A 21,948-nucleotide genomic window follows, 5' to 3' on the forward strand; every position below is an offset into this window, starting at 1 on the left:
TTACTACTGTCTGAAACAAGCTCTCTCTTATTGATAAAATGGCCAGCCTCTGTACTCGCTTTCACGATGAATGCACTGCAGCGAGCTGGCCGGCCGGCGCGTGACTGACCTCACTTAGTCACGCTCCTGCTTCCTGAATTAAGTGGGAGGAGCGTTACTAAGTGACATCAGTCACGCGCCGGCTGGCCAGCTCGCTGCAGTGCATTCATAGTGAAAGTGAGTACAGAGGCTGGCCATTTTATCAATAGGAGAGAGATTGTTTCAGACAGTAGTAAAATACTTTACACACAAAGCCAGTTATGTGCGCAGTTTAGGACACATGTGGGGACACATAGGGCCATGAGGGGGACCAGCATAAGATGCTATATGTGTGTCTTATGCTAGCCCCCCTCATGGCCCTATGTGTCATGGCACACATCCCCTATAACAGCGCCATCCACAGATCCACCCCATAACAGCGCCATCCACAGATCCACCCCATAACAGCGCCTTCCACAGATCCACCCCATAACAGCGTCCTCCACAGATCCCCCATAACAGCGTCCTCCACAGATCCCCCATAACAGCGTCCTCCACAGATCCCCCATAACAGCGTCCTCCACAGATCCCCCATAACAGCGTCCTCCACAGATCCCCCATAACAGCGTCCTCCACAGATCCCCCATAACAGCGTCCTCCACAGATCCCCCATAACAGCGTCCTCCACAGATCCCCCATAACAGCGTCATACCCAGCCGCGGAAGTGCCACGTTATTCGTATTTTTATTATATATATATTATACAATATACACTGCTCAAAAAAATAAAGGGAACACTTAAACAACACAATGTAATTCCAAGTCAATCACACTTCTGTGAAATCAAACTGTCCACTTAGGAAGCAACACTGAGTGACAATCAATTTCACATGCTGTTGTGCAAATGGGATAGACAACAGGTGGAAATTATAGGCAATTAGCAAGACCCCCCCAATAAAAGAATGGTTCTGCAGGTGGTGATCACAGACCACTTCTCAGTTCCTATGCTTCCTGGCTGATGTTTTGGTCACTTTTGAATGCTGGCGGTGCTTTCACTCTAGTGGTAGCATGAGACTTAGTCTACAACCCGCACAAGTGGCTCAGGTAGTGCAGCTTATCCAGGATGGCACATCAATGCGAGCTGTGGCAAGAAGGTTTGCTGTGTCTGTCAGCATAGTGTCCAGAGCATGGAGGCGCTACCAGGAGACAGGCCAGTACATCAGGAGACGTGGAGGAGGCCGTAGGAGGGCAACAACCCAGCAGCAGGACCGCTACCTCCGCCTTTGTGCAAGGAGGAACAGGAGGAGCACTGCCAGAGCCCTGCAAAATGACCTCCAGCAGGCCACAAATGTGCATGTGTCTGCTCAAACGGTCAGAAACAGACTCCATGAGGGTGATATGAGGGCCCGACGTCCACAGGTGGGGGTTGTGCTTACAGCCCAACACCGTGCAGGACGTTTGGCATTTGCCAGAGAACACCAAGATTGGCAAATTCGCTACTGGCGCCCTGTGCTCTTCACAGATGAAAGCAGGTTCACACTGAGCACATGTGACAGACGTGACAGAGTCTGGAGACGCCGTGGAGAACGTTCTGCTGCCTGCAACATCCTCCAGCAATGCCAGCATGACCGTTTTGGCATTGGGTCAGTAATGGTGTGGGGTGGCATTTTTTTGGAGGGCCGCACAGCCCTCCATGTGCTCGCCAGAGGTAGCCTGACTGCCATTAGGTACCGAGATGAGATCCTCAGACCCCTTGTGAGACCATATGCTGGTGCGGTTGGCCCTGGGTTCCTCCTAATGCAAGACAATGCTAGACCTCATGTGGCTGGAGTGTGTCAGCAGTTCCTGCAAGATGAAGGCATTGATGCTATGGACTGGCCTGCCCATTCCCCAGACCTGAATCCAATTGAGCACATCTGGGACATCATGTCTCGCTCTATCCACCAACGTCACGTTGCACCACAGACTGTCCAGGAGTTGGCAGATGCTTTAGTCCAGGTCTGGGAGGAGATCCCTCAGGAGACCATCCGTCACCTCATCAGGAGCATGCACAGGCGTTGTAGGGAGGTCATACAGGCACATGGAGGCCACACACACTACTGAGCCTCATTTTGACTTGTTTTAAGGACATTACATCAAAGTTGGATCAGCCTGCAGTGTGTTTTTCCACTTTAATTTTGAGTGTGACTCCAAATCCAGACCTCCATGGGTTAAAAAATTTGATTTCCATTTTTAAATTTTTGTGTGATTTTGTTGTCAGCACATTCAGCTATGTAAAGAACAAAGTATTTCAGAAGAATATTTAATTAACTCAGATCTAGGATGTGTTATTTTTGTGTTCCCTTTATTTTTTTGAGCAGTGTACTTTTTTTTTTCATTTTTTTTTTTTTGCAGCTGTGTGAGGTCTTGTTTTTTGTGTGGGATTACTTGACTTTTTCATTGGTTCCACAATTGGGTGCATAAAACTTTTTGATTGTAGCGCGCTGAACAAAAATAAATCAAATGGCATGTGCCATTCATAGCCTGCACTATAACTGAACTTTCTTTTATGTTATTGGGACATACACTGCTCAAAAAAATAAAGGGAACACAAAAAAAACACATCCTAGATCTGAGTTAATTAAATATTCTTCTGAAATAATTTGTTCTTTACATAGTTGAATGTGCTGACCACAAAATCACACAAAAAAAATATGGAAATCAAATTTTTCAACCCTTGGAGGTCTGGATTTGGAGTCACACTCTAAATTAAAGTGGAAAAACACACTACAGGCTGATCCAACTTTGATGTAATGTCTTTAAAACAAGTCAAAATGAGGCTCAGTAGTGTGTGTGGCCTCCACGTGCCTGTATGACCTCCCTACAACGCCTGTGCATGCTCCTGATGAGGTGGCGGACGGTCTCCTGAGGGATGTCCTCCCAGACCTGGACTAAAGCATCTGCCAACTCCTGGACAGTCTGTGGTGCAACGTGACGTTGGTGGATAGACCGAGACATGATGGTCCATAGCATCAATGCCTTTGTCTTGCAGGAACTGCTGACACACTCCAGCCACATGAGGTCTAGCATTGTCTTGCATTAGGAGGAACCCAGGGCCAACCGCACCAGCATATGGTCTCACAAGGGGTCTGAGGATCTCATCCCGGTACCTAATGGCAGTCAGGCTACCTCTGGCGAGCACATGGAGGGCTGTGCGGCCCTCCAAAGAAATGCCACCCCACACCATTACTGCCACCCCACACCATTACAATGCCAAACCGGTCATGCTGGAGGATGTTGCAGGCAGCAGAACGTTCTCCACGGCGTCTCCAGACTCTGTCACGTCTGTCACATGTGCTCAATGTGAACCTATTTTCATCTGTGAAGAGCACAGGGCACCAGTGGCGAATTTGCCAATCTTGGTGTTCTCTGGCAAATGCCAAACGTCCTGCACGGTGTTGGGCTGTAAGCACAACCCCCACCTGTGGACGTCTGGCCCTAATATCACCCTCATGGAGTCTGTTTCTGACCGTTTGAGCAGACACATGCACATTTGTGGCCTGCTGGAGGTCATTTTGCAGGGCTCTGGCAGTGCTCCTCCTGTTCCTCCTTGCACAAATGCAGAGGTAGCGGTCCTGCTGCTGGGTTGTTGCCCTCCTATGGCCTCCTCCACGTCTCCTGATGTACTGGCCTGTCTCCTGGTAGCGCCTCCATGCTCTGGACACTACGCTGACAGACACAGCAAACCATTCTTTTATTGGGGGTGTCTTGCTAATTGCCTATAATTTCCACCTGTTGTCTATCCCATTTGCACAACAGCATGTGAAATTGATTGTCACTCAGTGTTGCTTCCGAAGTGGACAGTTTGATTTCACAGAAGTGTGATTGACTTGGAGTTACATTGTGTTGTTTAAGTGTTCCCTTTATTTTTTTGAGCAGTGTATATATATTTAGAATAGCTGCAGGGCCTGCAGAACATGTTTTATGGGGACTGGATCATTAATATGTTGTATTATGCACATTTTATTTGTATCTGATTATTGGTTTTAAGACTTTATCTAGGGTGGATACCATTATTATTGGAGGGGTTATCCCACGAGTAATGTAAATATAGTTCTTGACTGTCTCTAACAAACTTAAGCCTGTATTAGACTGGCCAATTGTCTGCCAGTTCAACATTAACGAGCGTTTGCAGGAGCACTCGTTAGTGATTATCTGGCAATGTAATACTGCCTGCGTTGAAAGAGCATTTGCTTGTTCATCGGGCAATCCAGATTTTAAAGCATGCTTAAAATTTATTATTTGCGGGTGGCAGATTGTGGTGTCTAATCACAATCTGCTGCCTGTAAACAACTAGTCAATATGGGGACGAGTGATGGCATATAGATCGCTCCTCCCCATGCTGTGGAGGAGATTGCTGCATGTAATAGCAACAATCTCTGCTGGCGAGCAGGTGATTGCTGGGAAGAAACTCTTCCCTCCCGACAATCGTCTGCCAGATCTTTTAATCTAATACAGCCCTTAGAACCAGCCCTGTACCTCACATGGATCCAGAGATCGCTCTATTCATTGCCAGGATACACCATGAATGTCAGATAGGTGTGTGTCCCGCCTCTGCAACCAACTCCTACCTAAATACACCTGCTCACCGCTGAAGATGCGACAGCGAGCAGGTAAACAATGAAGAGGAGGCAGCGCTGGCATGGAGCGCACCTTCTCTTCAAACAGCTGATCGGCGAGGGTGCCGGCTGTTGGACCCCCACTGATCTGATATTGATGACCTATCCTGAGGATAGGTAATCAATAAATATAACTTGGACAACCCCTTTAATGGAGCAGCAGACAGAGCATGCACAATGCTGCTCCATTCATTTTCTATAAGAGTGGTGGGGAGCAGAAAAACTTCCTGCCTACCAGTGTATAATAATGCCAGTAATTATGCAAGTAAAATAAACTCGCATTATTGTCTTTTTATTGGAAATTCTCTTTAAAGCTTATGTTCACGGTGACAATTTATTTTATTATTGCATTTTACTCATTTTGGGCTTAATAACCAGAGAATTTTATATTTCTGCAGGTTTGGAGTATGTCCTAGAATATTGTTTAAAAAAAGGAAATGAATCAGAAATTAAATATTTTTGTCATCTGTGTGAATGCGACACAGATGTTGACCCTATGGTAGAGCATCTGGCTGGGTTTGGACACCGAAAACTTTATCTGGTGAGTATTTGTAACTTTTTCTGGAATTGCGGAATGTGTACTAATGTATCTGAAAAAAGGGGGAGCAGCAAAAAATCAAACATGCCTGTATATAGATTTTTCAATATTTCACAGATATGTCTTGCACTGGCTTCTTTAGAGGCATTCTTTCTTTCAATTATTGTAGATACACTGTTCCAATAGGGAAGCGCTTATTAGTACTGGAAGACTGGGAAGCTGTGAATGCAGCGCTCCTGGACTCTGTACTCACTGCTTTCTGGTCTTCTTTGGCATTGGGTGAGAAATACAGTTTTATTTTCAAAAAGAATCTGTTGCTTTTATTTCTTTCTCTTTTTTTTTTCCAGTTTGGGCATGTGGTAAATTCCCTAATAACACGGACACTAGGTTCACACTAGTGTTATGTGATCTGGTATGCTGTTCCAGCATAAATGCCAGCTGCCCGCCAGACAAAAACTGCTGCATGAATGACTGAAACCCGGCATTAATGCCATAAAGTGGACTGATCCCATTTTAGTCAACAGGGATCCAGTGGGTATCCTACTTTCTGACAATGCTGGATACAGTGAAATCAAGCAGGCATTTTTCTTCCGGAACATCCTGTTGGATTTCATAATGCAGATGTCAACCTACCCTAAAGTTATAAATGCTCAGTGACCAATATGTATTAATCAGTTTATACCAGTTTTGTGAGGTCTTAAAGGATAAGGACTCCCTTGTAAAAAAAAAAAAAAAAAAAAAGTACACAGATTTATTTTGTGGAGAAAATCATTTCTCCAGTTGGTTCTATTTATAGCTACAGCCTGTGCTTCCTATTCACAGCAGGCTGCTCTCAGTGAGTTTACAGAGAATTCGTCATCTGATGGATTTTCTGTAATTCCTCCTGTCTCCCTCTCCCGCCTACTCCCCCATCCCCACCCTCCTGTATCAGGTCTGGCACACATGAAGCCCTGCCCCTCTCCAGAGAAGCCCCGCCCCTCACTGACATCTCTTTCACCAGGAGCAGCTCCAGAGTCTGGACTAAACACTGCATTGTGGTTACAGGACCTGTGGTGATGTCATAGTCATGTGATCAGCCATATGTGTGGGAGGAGTTAGGGGAGCACATGCTCCGTGTAGGACTGTGCTGGTGGAGAATGCAGAGGTACTTTATGTATGGAGGTGTGTATAAAGCAGGGCTATGTCAGTGTAACCAGTCTATTGTACAGTTTTCTGTGTGTAATGTGCACAGAGTAGTTCTATCTGTGTAATGGACATGTAGCAGAGCTGTGTGTGCAATGTGTATATAGTAAACTATCTGTGTAATGGGCATGTGGTAGAGCTGTGTATGTAATCTGTGTATGGCAGCGTCAGGTGGGCGCTGTGTATGGCAGCAGTGGTCTTATGTTTAGTGTATGATGTTGGATAAATGTAAAATTGTCTACATTTATTTCTGCATGGGAGACTAGCAATAGTTTCCCTGCAGAAATATCAGCCTTGTAACATTATTTGGGCCTATGCATATTATATATACCGTATTTTTCACCCTATAAGACGCACTCTTCCCCCCCCCCCAAAAAAAAAGTGGGAGGAAAATGGCAGTGCGTGTTATGGGGCGAATGCTGCCGTTTTTACACTGATACACCGCTGATCGCATGCCGCACAGCCTAGCCGGCGTGTGTATCAGTGAGGAGGGGTTGGGGGCCGGCCTCTAGTTTTGTAATGGCAGCGGGCCCCGTTGCAGTCACTGTATTCTATTGCTCCGGGCCCCGGTGCAGTCACTGTATTCTCTTGCATCGGGCCCCGCTCACTGTACTAATCGTATCTACTGTAACTGCAGGCAGGCAATGTTTAACTATAGATATGTTCGATCCAGCACTGAGCAGCCTGTACTTACGATCATAGCAGGCAGGAGGCTGGGCGGGCACTGGCAGCGTAGCTTCCTACGTCACGTGCCTGCTCCGCCCAATTTATGACTGAAGCATGTGGCGCAGGCAGGTGACGTAGTGAGTTACGCTGCCAGTGGCCGCCCAGCCTCCTGCCTCCAGCCTGCTATGATCGTAAGTACAGGTTGCTCAGTGCTGAATCGAACATATCTATAGTTAAACATTGCCTGCCTGCAGTTACAGTAGATACGATTAGTACAGTGAGCGGCGCAATAGAATCCAATGACTGCACTGGGCCCCCGCTGCCATTTAAAAACTAGTGTAGATGCCAGCCCCCACCCCCTGTATTGGGGGTCATTCACAGTGGCTGACACTGTTATCGGGGGGATCTGTGGATGTCAAATACCATAAGATGCTATTTATCGGTCATCCACAGATCCCTCCATAGCAGTGCCATGCCATCCACAGGCGCCCCCATAACGGTGCCATCCACAGGCGCCCCCATAACTGTGCCATCCACATGTGCCCCCATAACGGTGCCATCCACAGGCGCCCCCATAACGGTGCCATCCACAGGTGCCCCCATAACGGTGCCATCCACAGGCGCCCCCATAACGGTGCCATCCACAGGCGCCCCCATAACGGTGCCATCCACAGGCGCCCCCATAACGGTGCCATCCACAGGCGCCCCCATAACGGTGCCATCCACAGGCGCCCCCATAACGGTGCCATCCACAGGCGCCCCCATAACGGTGCCATCCACAGGCGCCCCCATAACTGTGCCATCCACAGGCGCCCCCATAACGGTGCCATCCACAGGCGCCCCCATAACGGTGCCATCCACAGGCGCCTATTAGTTCAAAGCCCACCAAAAATTACCATCAAAAAGCTAGGTGCGTCTTATAGGGCGAAAAATACGGGGGTGGTGTATGTATGTGTGTGTGTGTGTATATGTATATATATGTATATATATATATATATATATATATATAGAAAAGGTCAGGCAGCACTCCTTCAAGCACAGCTGTAGTTGTGTGGGTGCCCGCGGTGGTCCCTCGATGCAGGACGGAATCAATAGAGAAAGAAAGTCCGCAGCACTCCAAGTAAAAAATGTGCAATTTATTGACACATGTCAGCAAAGACAACGTTTCGGTCCTCTCACAGGGCCTTTCTCAAGTCAAGTGAACATAAAAGTGCATAGTGCAAAAATAAATACATCTCTACATCATGACCCATTCCATTAATGGCCAATAGGGTACTAGTGCACTCCCATTCGTGGGTGGACTTCAGTTCATATAATTAACTCCACATATTAACATACACACCAACGAAGGTCAGGGCATATCAGTGATACATTCAGTAATAATCAATCATCATGAGTGTATACAAGTGCATATACTAAAGTGAACAGTGCAATTTAAAAAGGCATTGACTATATTACCTTGCCGCAAGCCTGTCCGTGGGCCAAGAAGCGTGGGGAGAAGGCGTCTTTGCTTGTGCTGGAGCACGCCACTCATCCGCGTCCACTGCTCCTTACTGCGCATGTATCTAACCCATTACCTTTTATGACGCAGCATATATTAGTCATGCGTCGCCTCTAGGGCGGAAGCCAACGTGGTGACGCACGATCGATCACTTCCGAGCGCAGCGCACATACAAAGTGTGCGTCAGCACGCAGTCCAATCGTCCGCGCCCCACCACGAATCCCTATCCACCATCTTAGTTTCAGGCATTTGTTTGGGCACTATTATTATGCCTCCATACAACCCCATATTTCATCATCCCTATCCAGTACCCGGCACAGGCAAGAGTCAGGGCAATAGTCAATGCATCCAAGAATATATATTAGCATAGACATATCACTGTATCTTCCATTTAATTCACCTTATACAGAGCGCAGATAACATCAGACCATAAGTCCTGCAGACTGGATATCTAGCCAACCATTCCTCCTGTTACCCTAAATTCCACATTTAACCCTTTCGGTTTCAGGGTATCCAGCCGAAAGATCCACCTTAGCTCAGTTTTCTTTAATTTACTTAATCGGTCCCCTCCTCTCTCCAATGGTTTAACATGGCCTATAATCATAAATTTTACTCCACTGGTGCCATGAATATTAATGAAGTCAGCAATTCTGATGGTCTACTTACTTTGAAACAGTTTGATTTGCATTTAAAAAGTGATTTTGTTCCACTTGTCAACTCACATGCCAACTCAGGTTCGATATTGCAAGGAAAATAGATGTACATTTGACTGTTGCAGTACAGAATGGTATTATTGATAGACAACTAAAAGAGTTTTTGGTGGTGAAGTCCCCGGTTACACCCACGATATACGTATTACCAAAGATACATAAAAGGTTGGTCGACCCTCCGGGGCGGCCTATAATTTCTGGTAGGGGTTCGATCCTATCCAACATAAATGTGTTTTTGGATAAGATACTGAGAGAATATGCTATGGGTGCTAAATCATACGTCAGGGATACCGGAGACTTCATCACCAAAATTAAAGGAATGCGGGTACCAAAAGGGGCGATTGTGGCTTCTTTTGACATAGTGTCATTATATACCTCGATTGACCACGGAAAAGGCTTGTCGGCTGTAGCGGAGATGTTACAACATTCAGAATATTCCGCTCCAGTACGACAGTTTATACTGACACTGTTGGAATTGTCCCTGAGGAATAATTATTTTGTGTTCCAGGGACATTATTTTTTGCAGAAGATGGGCGCGGCAATGGGCTCTAATGCCGCGCCCACTTATGCAAATATTTTTGTGCGGTCATTTGAGGAACGTCTTGTCTATGTATCTCCCCACTTCAACCAGGTTTTGACGTGGTGGAGATACATAGACGATATCTTCCTCATTTGGGGTGGCACCATGGAGCAGTGGATGGACTTTCACGTATACTTGAACTCCCTTGATCGGGAGATCCAGTTTACGTTAACGGCATCGACTGACCGGGTGCAATACTTGGACACACAAGTATACATTGAGGACGAACTGGTACATATGGATTTGAACATTAAGGCCACAGATAAGAACACATTGTTGCATTTTACTAGTGGGCATCCAAGAAGGATGGTAGATTCTCTGCCGTACAGTCAAATGCTTTGAGTACGGAGAATAGTTGACAAAGATGAGAATATGAATTCAGCGATGACAAATATGGAACAATCCTTTATAGATAGGGGGTATCCTAAAAAGTTAGTAAAAAAACATGCGGAAAGAGCTAAAAAGATCTCTAGAGATGAATTGTTGACCCCCAAACAAAGACAGATTAGTGACAGATTGCCGTTTGTATCATCATACAATGAGTTGAGTCCTGATATTGAAAAGATAGTGAGGCGGCATTGGGGGTTATTGAGCAGTGGACACCCTAACATTGCGGCTTTTAAAAATTCGCCTATGATGGCATATAGAAGAGCAGGGAACATCAGGGATAGGGTAGTACACTCCAAAGTACCAGACAAAGGACAATTGAGACAGACGTTTCTTAAAACAAGGCGCACGGGCTCTTTCCCGTGTCTGGGATGTGTGAACTGTAAACAGATGGCCAAGGGATCTGTGTTCTCACATAGACACGGGTGAGACCTTTGACATAAGACATTATCTCACCTGTGATTCGTCATGGGTGATATATGTACTATGGTGCCCCTGTAAAAAATTATATGTTGGCGAAACCACTTGTGATCTAAAGACTAGGTTGAATAACCATAGACAATCTATTAGGAATAAAAGAAGAGATTTGCCCGTATCAAAGCATTTTGCTGAAAAAAATCATAAAGAAAGTGATCTAAAATGTATGATTATAGACCATGTTAAACCATTGGAGAGAGGAGGGGACCGATTAAGTAAATTAAAGAAAACTGAGCTAAGGTGGATCTTTCGGCTGGATACCCTGAAACCGAAAGGGTTAAATGTGGAATTTAGGGTAACAGGAGGAATGGTTGGCTAGATATCCAGTCTGCAGGACTTATGGTCTGATGTTATCTGCGCTCTGTATAAGGTGAATTAAATGGAAGATACAGTGATATGTCTATGCTAATATATATTCTTGGATGCATTGACTATTGCCCTGACTCTTGCCTGTGCCGGGTACTGGATAGGGATGATGAAATATGGGGTTGTATGGAGGCATAATAATAGTGCCCAAACAAATGCCTGAAACTAAGATGGTGGATAGGGATTCGTGGTGGGGCGCGGACGATTGGACTGCGTGCTGACGCACACTTTGTATGTGCGCTGCGCTCGGAAGTGATCGATCGTGCGTCACCACGTTGGCTTCCGCCCTAGAGGCGACGCATGACTAATATATGCTGCGTCATAAAGGTAATGGGTTAGATACATGCGCAGTAAGGAGCAGTGGACGCGGATGAGTGGCGTGCTCCAGCACAAGCAAAGACGCCTTCTCCCCACGCTTCTTGGCCCACGGACAGGCTTGCGGCAAGGTAATATAGTCAATGCCTTTTTAAATTGCACTGTTCACTTTAGTATATGCACTTGTATACACTCATGATGATTATTACTGAATGTATCACTGATATGCCCTGACCTTCGTTGGTGTGTATGTTAATATGTGGAGTTAATTATATGAATTGAAGTCCACCCACGAATGGGAGTGCACTAGTACCCTATTGGCCATTAATGGAATGGGTCATGATGTAGAGATGTATTTATTTTTGCACTATGCACTTTTATGTTCACTTGACTTGAGAAAGGCCCTGTGAGAGGACCGAAACGTTGTCTTTGCTGACATGTGTCAATAAATTGCACATTTTTTACTTGAAGGAGTGCTGCGGACTTTCTTTCTTTCTCTCTCTCTCTCTCTCTCTCTATATATATATATATATATATATATATATATATATATATATATATATATATATATATATATATATATATATATCTATCTGCAAAATTCGTACTCTCTGGCTAAAAATACTCCTCAAAATTGTTAAGAGTATTTTTACTCTTCTTTGAAAAAATTTAGTGCGACCTCTGCTGTCAGCTGTAACATACAGCTGACAGTCTGCTTTAAACTGCAGACCTAACCCCTTCCATGTCATGGTCCTTAGGGACCGCTCTATGGAAGGGGCGTCCCTCTCCCTCTACCCCCTTCCCCCGCCATGTAGGATGGCCGTGTTGACCTCCATACAAGCCGTCACCCTTCAGGATGGCCGGCGACTTAAGAGTCATATGTACCCCAAAATAGTACCAATCAAAGTCATCTCATCCCACAAAAAATGAGCCCCTAACTAAGACAATCGCCCTTAAATCAAAAAAGATTTCTCGCCCATATTCCTTGGGGGACACAGGAAACCATGGGTATAGCTCTGCTCCCTAGGAGGCGTGACACTAAGCGAAAGCTGTAAGCCCCTCCTCCATCAGCTATACCCTTCAGCGTGGAGAAGAGACTGCCAGTTTTTGCTTAGTGTCCAAGGAGGCAAGACACCCCCTGCTTATGCAGGGTTGTTATCCTATTATTTTTATTTTTAAGTATTTGTTGTTTTTAACTCGGTTTTTTTCTACCTACAGGGACAACAGAGGCGCATTAGACCCCTCTGTTTCTCCCGGGGTTGAGTTGCGCCAGTGCCGGTAATTCCGCACTGCCGCCTCCCCCACAGAAGACAAGGTGGACCAGGGCAGCCTCGCTCCCCTGCGTCCCGCCAGCTCAGGGTCGCCCGCACGCCAAGTCCCTCCCCCGGCTTCCTGCCACCGCGGTGCCAGGAGCTGAAGGGGCGACCCCCGCTGGATGGACTGAGGGCGAAGACAGCGTATGGTGAGAGTGGCTGCTCCAGCCTCCCCTTCCTCCCTCCCACCGCTGCTACCAACATGGCCACTGTTACATGGCCACTGCTACAATCCCTTCTGTCTCTACGACACTGGACTCATCTGCTGAAGGGTCATCCAGTTCGTGTACAATCAGACAACGCCACGGCCGTGGCATACATAAACCACCAGGGGGGCACTCGCAGCGCTGCAGCGATGCGAGAGGTCACCAGCATTCTCCGTTGGGCGGAAGCCCACGTCCCGGCCCTATCTGCAATTTTTATTCCAGGGGTGGACAATTGGGCGGCGGACTTCCTCAGTCGCACCACCGTCGACCCCGGCGAGTGGTCTCTTCACCCGGAGGTATTCGAGGCCATTTGCCTTCGTTGGGGCATTCCGGACGTGGACCTCATGGCCTCAAAATTCAATCACAAGGTCCCCGCCTATCTGTCCAGGGCCAGGGATCCGGGAGCTTGCGGAGCCGACGCCCTCGTTCTTCCTTGGCGAGGCTTCGCGCGCCCATACATATTCCCTCCCATCCCTCTCCTGCCCAAGGTCCTTCGGAAGATCGCGGCGGAAGGCGTCTCGGTGATTCTGGTCGCTCCGGACTGGCCCCGCCGGTCTTGGTATGCCGACCTCATGCTGCTCCTGGCAGACGCGCCCTGGCCACTGCCCGCCAGGGAAGATCTTCTCTCTCAGGGACCGATCTTCCACCCGCGTTTAGGGTCCCTACGTTTGACGGCGTGGTTGTTGAGACCACCGTCCTGACACGTAGGGGCTTTTCTGCGGACGTCGTCCGCACCATGATCCGCGCCCGTAAGCCGTCCTCTTCTAGGATCTATTATAGGACCTGGAGGACTTTTTTGGGGTTCTGTGCCGAGCTGGGGATTCCTCCGCTCCGCTTTTCTCTCCCCACCGTTTTGTCCTTCCTGCAGAGCGGACTGGCCCAAGGTCTAGGCCTTAGTTCTTTGAAGGGTCAGGTATCTGCGCTGTCCATTTTGTTTCAGCGCCCACTGGCCCCCCTTGGTCCTGTCAAGACCTTCCTTCAGGGCGTGGCTCACGCGGTTCCCCCGTATCGCCCTCCGGTACCGCCCTGGGACCTGAACCTGGTTCTCTCAGCGCTCCAGGCTTCTCCTTTCGAGCCTCTGCGGACGGTTTCCTTGCGACTTCTGTCCTGCAAGGTTATTTTCCTTGTAGCCATCACCTCTCTTCGGAGGGTGTCCGAATTGGCTGCACTCTCCTGTCTGGAACCTTTCCTAGTGTTCCACCAGGACAAGGTGGTTCTTCGTCCGGTCCCTTCCTTCCTTCCTAAGGTGGTCTCCGCCTTTCATCTGAACGAGGACATCGTTCTCCCCTCTTTGTGTCCTTCCCCTTCCCATCCGCGGGAGAGGAAGCTTCATCGCCTGGACGTTGTCAGGGCGCTCAAGATTTACCTGGAAGTAACCAGCTCTTTCAGGCATACTGACTCGCTCTTTGTGGTCCCGGAAGGGTCGCGCAGAGGGATGGCGGCATCCAAAGTTGCTATCGCTCGTTTTGTCAAGATGGCTGTTACTGAGGCTTATCTCGCCAAGGGCAGGGTTCCTCCCCTTGGTGTTACCGCTCACTCCACTAGAGCGGTCGGGGCTTCCTGGGCTCAGAGAAATCGGGCTTCTTCGGAGCAGATTTGCAAGGCGGCCACTTGGTCCTCCTTGCACACCTTCACCAAGTTCTACAGGGTGCATACTCATGCGTCGGCTGACGCTGCTTTAGGCCGTCTGGTGTTGCAGGCGGCAGTTGATTGATGCCTCTGGTGTTGGTTGAGTTTGTTCTGGTCCCTCCCTTCTGGGACTGCTCTGGAACGTCCCATGGTTTCCTGTGTCCCCCAAGGAATATGGGCGAGAAAAGGAGACTTTTGTATTACTTACCAGTAAAGTCTCTTTCTCGCTCTTCCTTGGGGGACACAGCACCCGCCCTTCATTGGGTTACAGTTGTGGTTCCGGCTTGGTTGCCCCCGTTGGGGCTCGACAGTTCTTTTTCCGGTTGCTGGTTATCTTTCACTACTTGGACACGCAACTGGCAGTCTCTTCTCCAGGCTGAAGGGTATAGCTGATGGAGGAGGGGCTTACAGCTTTCGCTTAGTGTCACGCCTCCTAGGGAGCAGAGCTATACCCATGGTTTCCTGTGTCCCCCAAGGAAGAGCGAGAAAGAGACTTTACTGGTAAGTAATACAAAAGTCTCCTTATTGCTTTCAGAAAGTGGAGACACTAAAACATGATTTTTTTTATTTTTATTTAAAAAAAAAAAATGGATTTATTGTGTAAATCCAAAATTAAATTCCAAAAATAGACATTATGTATCGCCACGTCGTTACGACCTGCTCTATAAAAATATAACATTATCTACTCTGTTCAGGTGAACAAAAATAACAACTGTGCCAGAACAGCCATTTTTGGTTACCTTGCCTTTTACCTTGCCTCACAAAAAAGTGTGTATATATGTATATATATATATATATATATATATATATATATATATATATATATATATATATATATACACTGCTCAAAAAAATAAAGGGAACACTTAAACAACACAATATAACTCCAAGTCAATCACACTTCTGTGAAATCAAACTGTCCACTTAAAAAGCAGCACTGAGTGACAATCAATTTCACATGCTGTTGTGCAAATGGGATAGACAACAGGTGGAAATTATAGGCAATTAGCAAGACACCCCGAATAAAGGAGTGGTTCTGCAGGTGGTGAACACAGACCACTTCTCAGTTCCTATGCTTCCTGGCTGATGTTTTGGTCACTTTTGAATGCTGGCGGTGCTTTCACTCTAGTGGTAGCATGAGACGGAGTCTACAACCCACACAAGTGGCTCAGGTAGTGCAGCTTATCCAGGATGGCACATCAATGCGAGCTGTGGCAAGAAGGTTTGCTGTGTCTGTCAGCGTAGTGTCCAGAGCATGGAGGCGCTACCAGGACAGGTACAGTACATCAGGAGACGTGGAGGAGGCTGTAGGAGGGCAACAACCCAGCAGCAGGACCGCTACTTCCGCCTTTGTGCAAGGAGGAACAGGAGGAGCACTGCCAGAGTCCTGCAAAATGACCTCCAGCAGGCCACAAATGTGCATGTGTCTGCTCAAACGGTCAGAAACCGACTCCATGAGGGTGATATGAGGGCCCAACGTCCACAGGTGGGGGTTGTGCTTACAGCCCAACACCGTGCAGGACGTTTGGCATTTGCCAGAGAACACCAAGATTGGCAAATTCGCCACTGGTGCCCTGTGCTCTTCACAGATGAAAGCAGGTTCACATTGAGCACATGTGACAGACGTGACAGAGTCTGGAGACGCCGTGGAGAACGTTCTACTGCCTGCAACATCCTCCAGCATGACCGGTTTGGCATTGGGTCAGTAATGGTGTGGGGTGGCATTTCTTTGGAGGGCCGCACAGCCCTCCATGTGCTCGCCAGAGGTAACCTGACTGCCATTAGGTACCGAGATGAGATCCTCAGACCCCTTGTGAGACCATATGCTGGTGCGGTTGGCCCTGGGTTCCTCCTAATGCAAGACAATGCTAGACCTCATGTGGCTGCAGTGTGTCAGCAGTTCCTGCAAGACGAAGGCATTGATGCTATGGACTGGCCCGCCCGTTCCCCAGACCTGAATCCAATTGAGCAGATCTGGGACATCATGTCTCGCTCTATCCACCAACGTCACGTTGCACCACAGACTGTCCAGGAGTTGGCAGATGCTTTAGTCCAGGTCTGGGAGGAGATCCCTCAGGAGACCGTCCGCCACCTCATCAGGAGCATGCACAGGCGTTGTAGGGAGGTCATACAGGCACGTGGAGGCCACACACACTACTGAGCCTCATTTTGACTTGTTTTAAGGACATTACATCCATTAAGTTGGATCAGCCTGTAGTGTGTTTTTCCAATTTAATTTTGAGTGTGACTCTAAATCCAGACCTCCATGGGTTGAAAAATTTGATTTCCATTTTTTTAATTTTGTGTGATTTTGTTGTCAGCACATTCAACTATGTAAAGAACAAAGTATTTCAGAAGAATATTTAATTAATTCAGATCTAGGATGTGTTATTTTTGTGTTCCCTTTTTTTTTTTTTCCTGCAGTGTTACATACATACACACATACACACATACATACATACATACATACATACATACACACACACATATATACACACACACACACACACACATATATACACACACACACACACACACATCTGCTCACCTGAAGGCCCTCACATATAATGTTTTAGAAGGTCAGCTCAGCAGCATGCACTCGCCCCTAGTTTTTTATAGTGTCACCAGCATGCCCTCGCTCCGAATGTTTTGGAAGGTCACCAGCAGACCATCAAGGATAATTTTTCAAGTGTGTGTATGATGTCCTCCTTTATGTGTAAGAAAGGGTGTATTGGAGTGCCGGTTCCTTGTAATATTTGGTAGTCCTTTCACTTAGTGCATAGGCTTTAGGAGTGTAGCAGTGTACCTGAACAATTGTAGCACCATGTGAATGAGGCCCTCCTTGATGTGATATACAGGCTGTATCAGAGTGCTTCTTCCTTATAATGTTTGGCAGCACTTACACATATACAATTGAATATACAGGAAAGAATGTTTCCTACCAATTTTTCCTCAAACGTTATTATTATTTTTTTTGGGGTGGCGCGGGGTTTTTGGAGTTTTTTTGTTGGTCTGTAAAAGTGGCGTACAACATGGTTCCCAGCAGCAACATTGGAGTACAAGATGCATCCAGACATCGTCCCCCTGCTGTTCCAGATCTATTTCAGAGGTGTTTCCATCACTTTCAGACCTTTTCATATGAACCAGGCACCCTCCCCTCTTCCGAGCAGGGGGTGCCTGATTGTCTCCCATTGACTTCTATTATACTCTGGTGCTCAGCCGAGCGCACGAATATCGCTATGTCGGACCGAGTACCCAAACACTTTGGTGCTCGCTCATCACTATTTCCTACCACTTTCTCCTCAGCTGCTGCTGGCTCTGTGTGTATGTAGTACAGCAGCTGCTTCCTCCTCCTCTAGCAGATTAACCCTTTACAAGCAGCCAAGTCGTCTTCTAGGTGGGGCTGCATTATACACAGGGAAATCTTATTACAGAGATAGTTCAGGCTTCTGGCTGGAGGTAAGGGAATTTTTAGCTCTATTTGCGTTTCACTGATTTGCAGCTTAGGATGCACTAGCAAGTGCAACTTTTTTGTTTTATTTTGGTGAATTTATGAAGAAAATGGTTGAATCGATTTTCTTATTGTGTTCAACAGACAGCAAATTAATAAAACGTGCAAGTTAAATTGCTGACCAGAAATCCTTGCCAAATCTGGGCACAAAACTCCATTACAATTCAGAAACTGTATAGAATCAACCCAGTTGGTACCTTCCAGAGAAGGAAATTTCGCAGTGCTGTCAAATTGTCTCAAAATTCTCATTTTGCTAATTGTTTGCAATTATTCATCTAATAAAATGTTACTTTTTGTCTCCAGACTGGTACTTTCTCTTTAATCATAACATTTCACAATATTACGTTATAATGCTTGCAGACATGGTTTAGTGATGTAATACTGTCCTCCAGAAAGCAAATACTTCTATGTAAAAGTGATTTACAGTAAATGTGCAAATGTCCACTTGATGTGGCATAGTTAAAGTGTGAATTATTTTCATTTGCAACACTTTTCAAACAGGCAAAAGAATATCCATATGTTCTAAAAGCTCAGCCAAGCAGCAAAGAAGATCAATCTCAATTCATAAGAAGAATGGCTTTGGAGATAGAACGGGAAGAGGGAACAAAGATGTACATGGTATCTTTTATTGAGTTTTAATAAATGTTTTGAAATTTCATGAAAGAAACTTTGTATTATAATCTGATTCACTGCCCCAAAAAAAAAGGGATAGATCATCGGCATCTGATCGGCGGGGGTCCGACACCTGGGACCCCCGCCGATCAGCTGTTTGAGAAGGCAGTAGCGCTGCGGCCTTCTCACTGTTTACCGCTGGCCCATTGACGTCACGACTAGTATCAACTGGCCTGGGCGCTGCTAAGCTCTGTTCAGTTTAAACAAAGTGCAGAACCCATTTAAACCCTTAGGGACTTAGGGCGTACCGGTACGTCCTAACTTTAAACAAATCATTCAGCGGGCATCCTGTCACAACGCCGGGGGGGGGGGGGGGGGGGGTGGATGAGTCATGTGACCCCCCCCGTATCGGCGATCGCCGCAAACCGCAGATCAATTCAGACCTGCGGTGGCGGTGCCATCGGGTCCCCATGCAGCTATAGAGGGGACCCGATGGCATGGAAGGCAGCGCGATGTCTAAGGAAGGCATCGCGCTGCCTTCCGGTGAAGAGCCTGTGAGATCCAGCCCCCTGGATCTCACAGACCGGAAGCTGTATGAGTAATACACACAGTATTACTCATACAGCCAATGCATTCCAATACAGAAGTATTGGAATGCATTGTAAAGTATCGCCGCCTCCGTATCAACCGGCTCTATAAACATATCACATGACCTAACCCCTCAGATGAACACCGTAAAAAATAAAAACTGTGCTAAATAAACCATTTTTTTGTCACTTTACATCACAAAAAGTACAACAGCAAGCGATCAAAAAGACGTTTGCCCACCAAAATAGTACCAATCTAACCGTCACCTCATCCCGCAAAAAATGAGCCCCTTCCTGAGACAATCGCCCAAAAAATAAAAAAACTATGGCTCAGAATATGGAGACACTAAGACATCATTTTTTTTTGTTTTAAAAAAGCTGTTATTGTGTAAAACTTACATAAATAAAAAACAAAAGTATACATATTTGGTATCGCCACGTTCGTATCGACCGGCTCTATAAAAAGATCACATGACCTAACACCTCAGATGAACACCGTAAAAAAAATTAAATTAAAAACTGTGCTAAATAAACAATTTTTTGTCACCTTACATCACAAAAAGTGTAATGGCGATCAAAGAGTCATATGCACCCCAAAATAGTGCCAATAAAACCATCATCTCATCCCGCAAAAATCATACCCTACCCAAGGTAATCGCCCAAAAACTGAAAAAATTATGGCTCTCAGACTATGGAAACACTAAAACATGATTTTTTTTTTTTTGCTTCAAAAATCAAATCATTGTGTAAAACTTACATAAATAAAAAAAAAGTATACATATTGGGTATCGCCGCATCCGTGACAACCTGGTCTATAAAAATATCACATGATCTAACCTGTCAGATGAATGTTATAAATAACAAAAAATAAAAACGGTGCCTAAACAGCTATTTCTTGTTATCTTGCCTCACAAAAAGTGTAATATAGAGCAACCAAAAATCATATGTACCCTAAACTAGTACCAACCATACTGCCACCCTATCCCATAGTTTCTAAAATGGGGCCACTCTTTTGGAGTTTCTACACTAGGGGTGCATCAGGGGGGCTTCAAATGAGACATGGTGTAAAAAAAAACAGTCCAGCAAAATATGCCTTCCAAAAACCACATGGCATTCCTTTCCTTCTGCGCCCTGCCGTGTGCCCGTACAGCGGTTTATGACCACATATGGGGTGTTTCTGTAAACTACAGAATCAGGGCCATAAATATTGAGTTTGGTTTGGCTGTTAACCCTTGCTTTGTAACTGTAAAAAAATTATTAAAATGGAAAATCTGCCAAAAAAGTGAAATTTTGAAATTGTATCTCTATTTTCCATTAATTCTTGTGGAAAACCTAAAGGGTTAACAAAGTTTGTAAAATCAGTTTTGAGTACCTTGAGGGTGTAGTTTATAGAATAGGGTCATTTTTGGGTGGTTTCTATTATGTAAGCCTCGCAAAGTGACTTCAGACCTGAACTGGTCCCTAAAAACTGCGTTTTTGATAAATTTCAAGATTTGCTTCTAAACTTCTAAGACTTGTAACATCCCCAAAAAATAAAATATCATTCCCAAAATGATCCAAACATGAAGTAGACATATGGGGAATGTAAAGTAATAACAATTTTTGGAGGTATTACTATGTATTATAGAAGTAGAGAAATTGAAACTTGGAAATTTGCAATTTTTAAAAAAAAATTGTTACATTTTTTATTTATTTTTTATAAATAAATAAAAAATTTTGACTTCATAAAAGTTTAATTTTCTCATCATTCATATTTTTTTATATGTGGCTGAGGAGCACTTAAAGGGGGTTGTCCAACATAATTAATAAGTGCCTGGCAGGCAGCAACGAGTTAGCAGAAATAAAAGAAACAAAACCTAACTCACTTTTCAAAATACTGATAGGCCGATAGTGGTGGGAATCTGTCCTTGGTCACGAGGTTGCTTCTGCTGTCATGTCCAAGAACAGCACATCACTGCCAGTTCTTGATCACGTGTGCAAGTATGATCTACTCTTCTTGCACACATGACCATTGAGGCCATTGATTGGCTGCAGCTGTCTCGTGACCATAAACATGTTCCCGGGAGCCACGGGGCTGAAACAAAAGGCATTTTGAAAGGAGAGTTTCTAGACTTTTTATTTTTGCTAACGCACTGCTGCCTGCCATTGACTTTTTATTTATGCTAGATAGACAGTATTTGAGGGTACAGTTGGTGAGCGCTGCGGCCTCTTTCCAGGCCAGTGACATCACATTTATTGGTCACATGGTCTGTGTAGCTCAGTCCCATTCAAGTGAACTGGCTTAGAGTGCAACACAAAGCACAGACCCTACATAGTCTACAGCGTTGCAGTGCTTGTCCTTTAATGAAAGTTAGTAAAACATTTCACTGCACAAGTAACAGGAAGTCAGCAGGACTTTGTCACAATATCAAACAGAAGTGACCAGTTGAGAAACAAGAATTTAGCATTGTTTTGAATGCTTTTCAGATTAATTCATCAATATGGACGGAAACTGTGATGACTCTCAGAACAGCAGACAAAAGTGAGTGTCTTTTAATTTGTGTCACCTGTTTAAAGCAATTGTCAGTCTAAAAGCTATCTTCTTTTGTGCCCAGAATTTGGTAAAGACCTAGAACATTCAGTGGGGCTAATCTTCATGTTGTTATCCACAGCAGTTACCATGCTGAAAGCAGCAGGGAAAATACATCATGTAA

At 45.7% G+C, this 21,948-nt stretch overlaps 1 protein-coding gene across 20 annotated transcripts in view; it reads left to right on the plus strand.

The window, feature by feature from the left end:
- Positions 1 to 21,948, plus strand: part of LOC121002857 — a 133,638-nt gene that overhangs the window by 98,250 nt on the left and 13,440 nt on the right. For all 20 annotated transcript variants that reach the window (XM_040434466.1, XM_040434472.1, XM_040434467.1 and 17 more), the window contains 3 exons: positions 5,074 to 5,216; positions 18,558 to 18,674; positions 21,722 to 21,776. In XM_040434466.1, coding sequence (XP_040290400.1) covers positions 5,074 to 5,216; positions 18,558 to 18,674; positions 21,722 to 21,776 — 315 coding nt within the window. The remainder of the gene's footprint in view (positions 1 to 5,073; positions 5,217 to 18,557; positions 18,675 to 21,721; positions 21,777 to 21,948) is intronic.

Source organism: Bufo bufo, chromosome 5, assembly GCF_905171765.1.
Source record: "Bufo bufo chromosome 5, aBufBuf1.1, whole genome shotgun sequence".
NCBI classification, from domain to species: domain Eukaryota; kingdom Metazoa; phylum Chordata; class Amphibia; order Anura; family Bufonidae; genus Bufo; species Bufo bufo.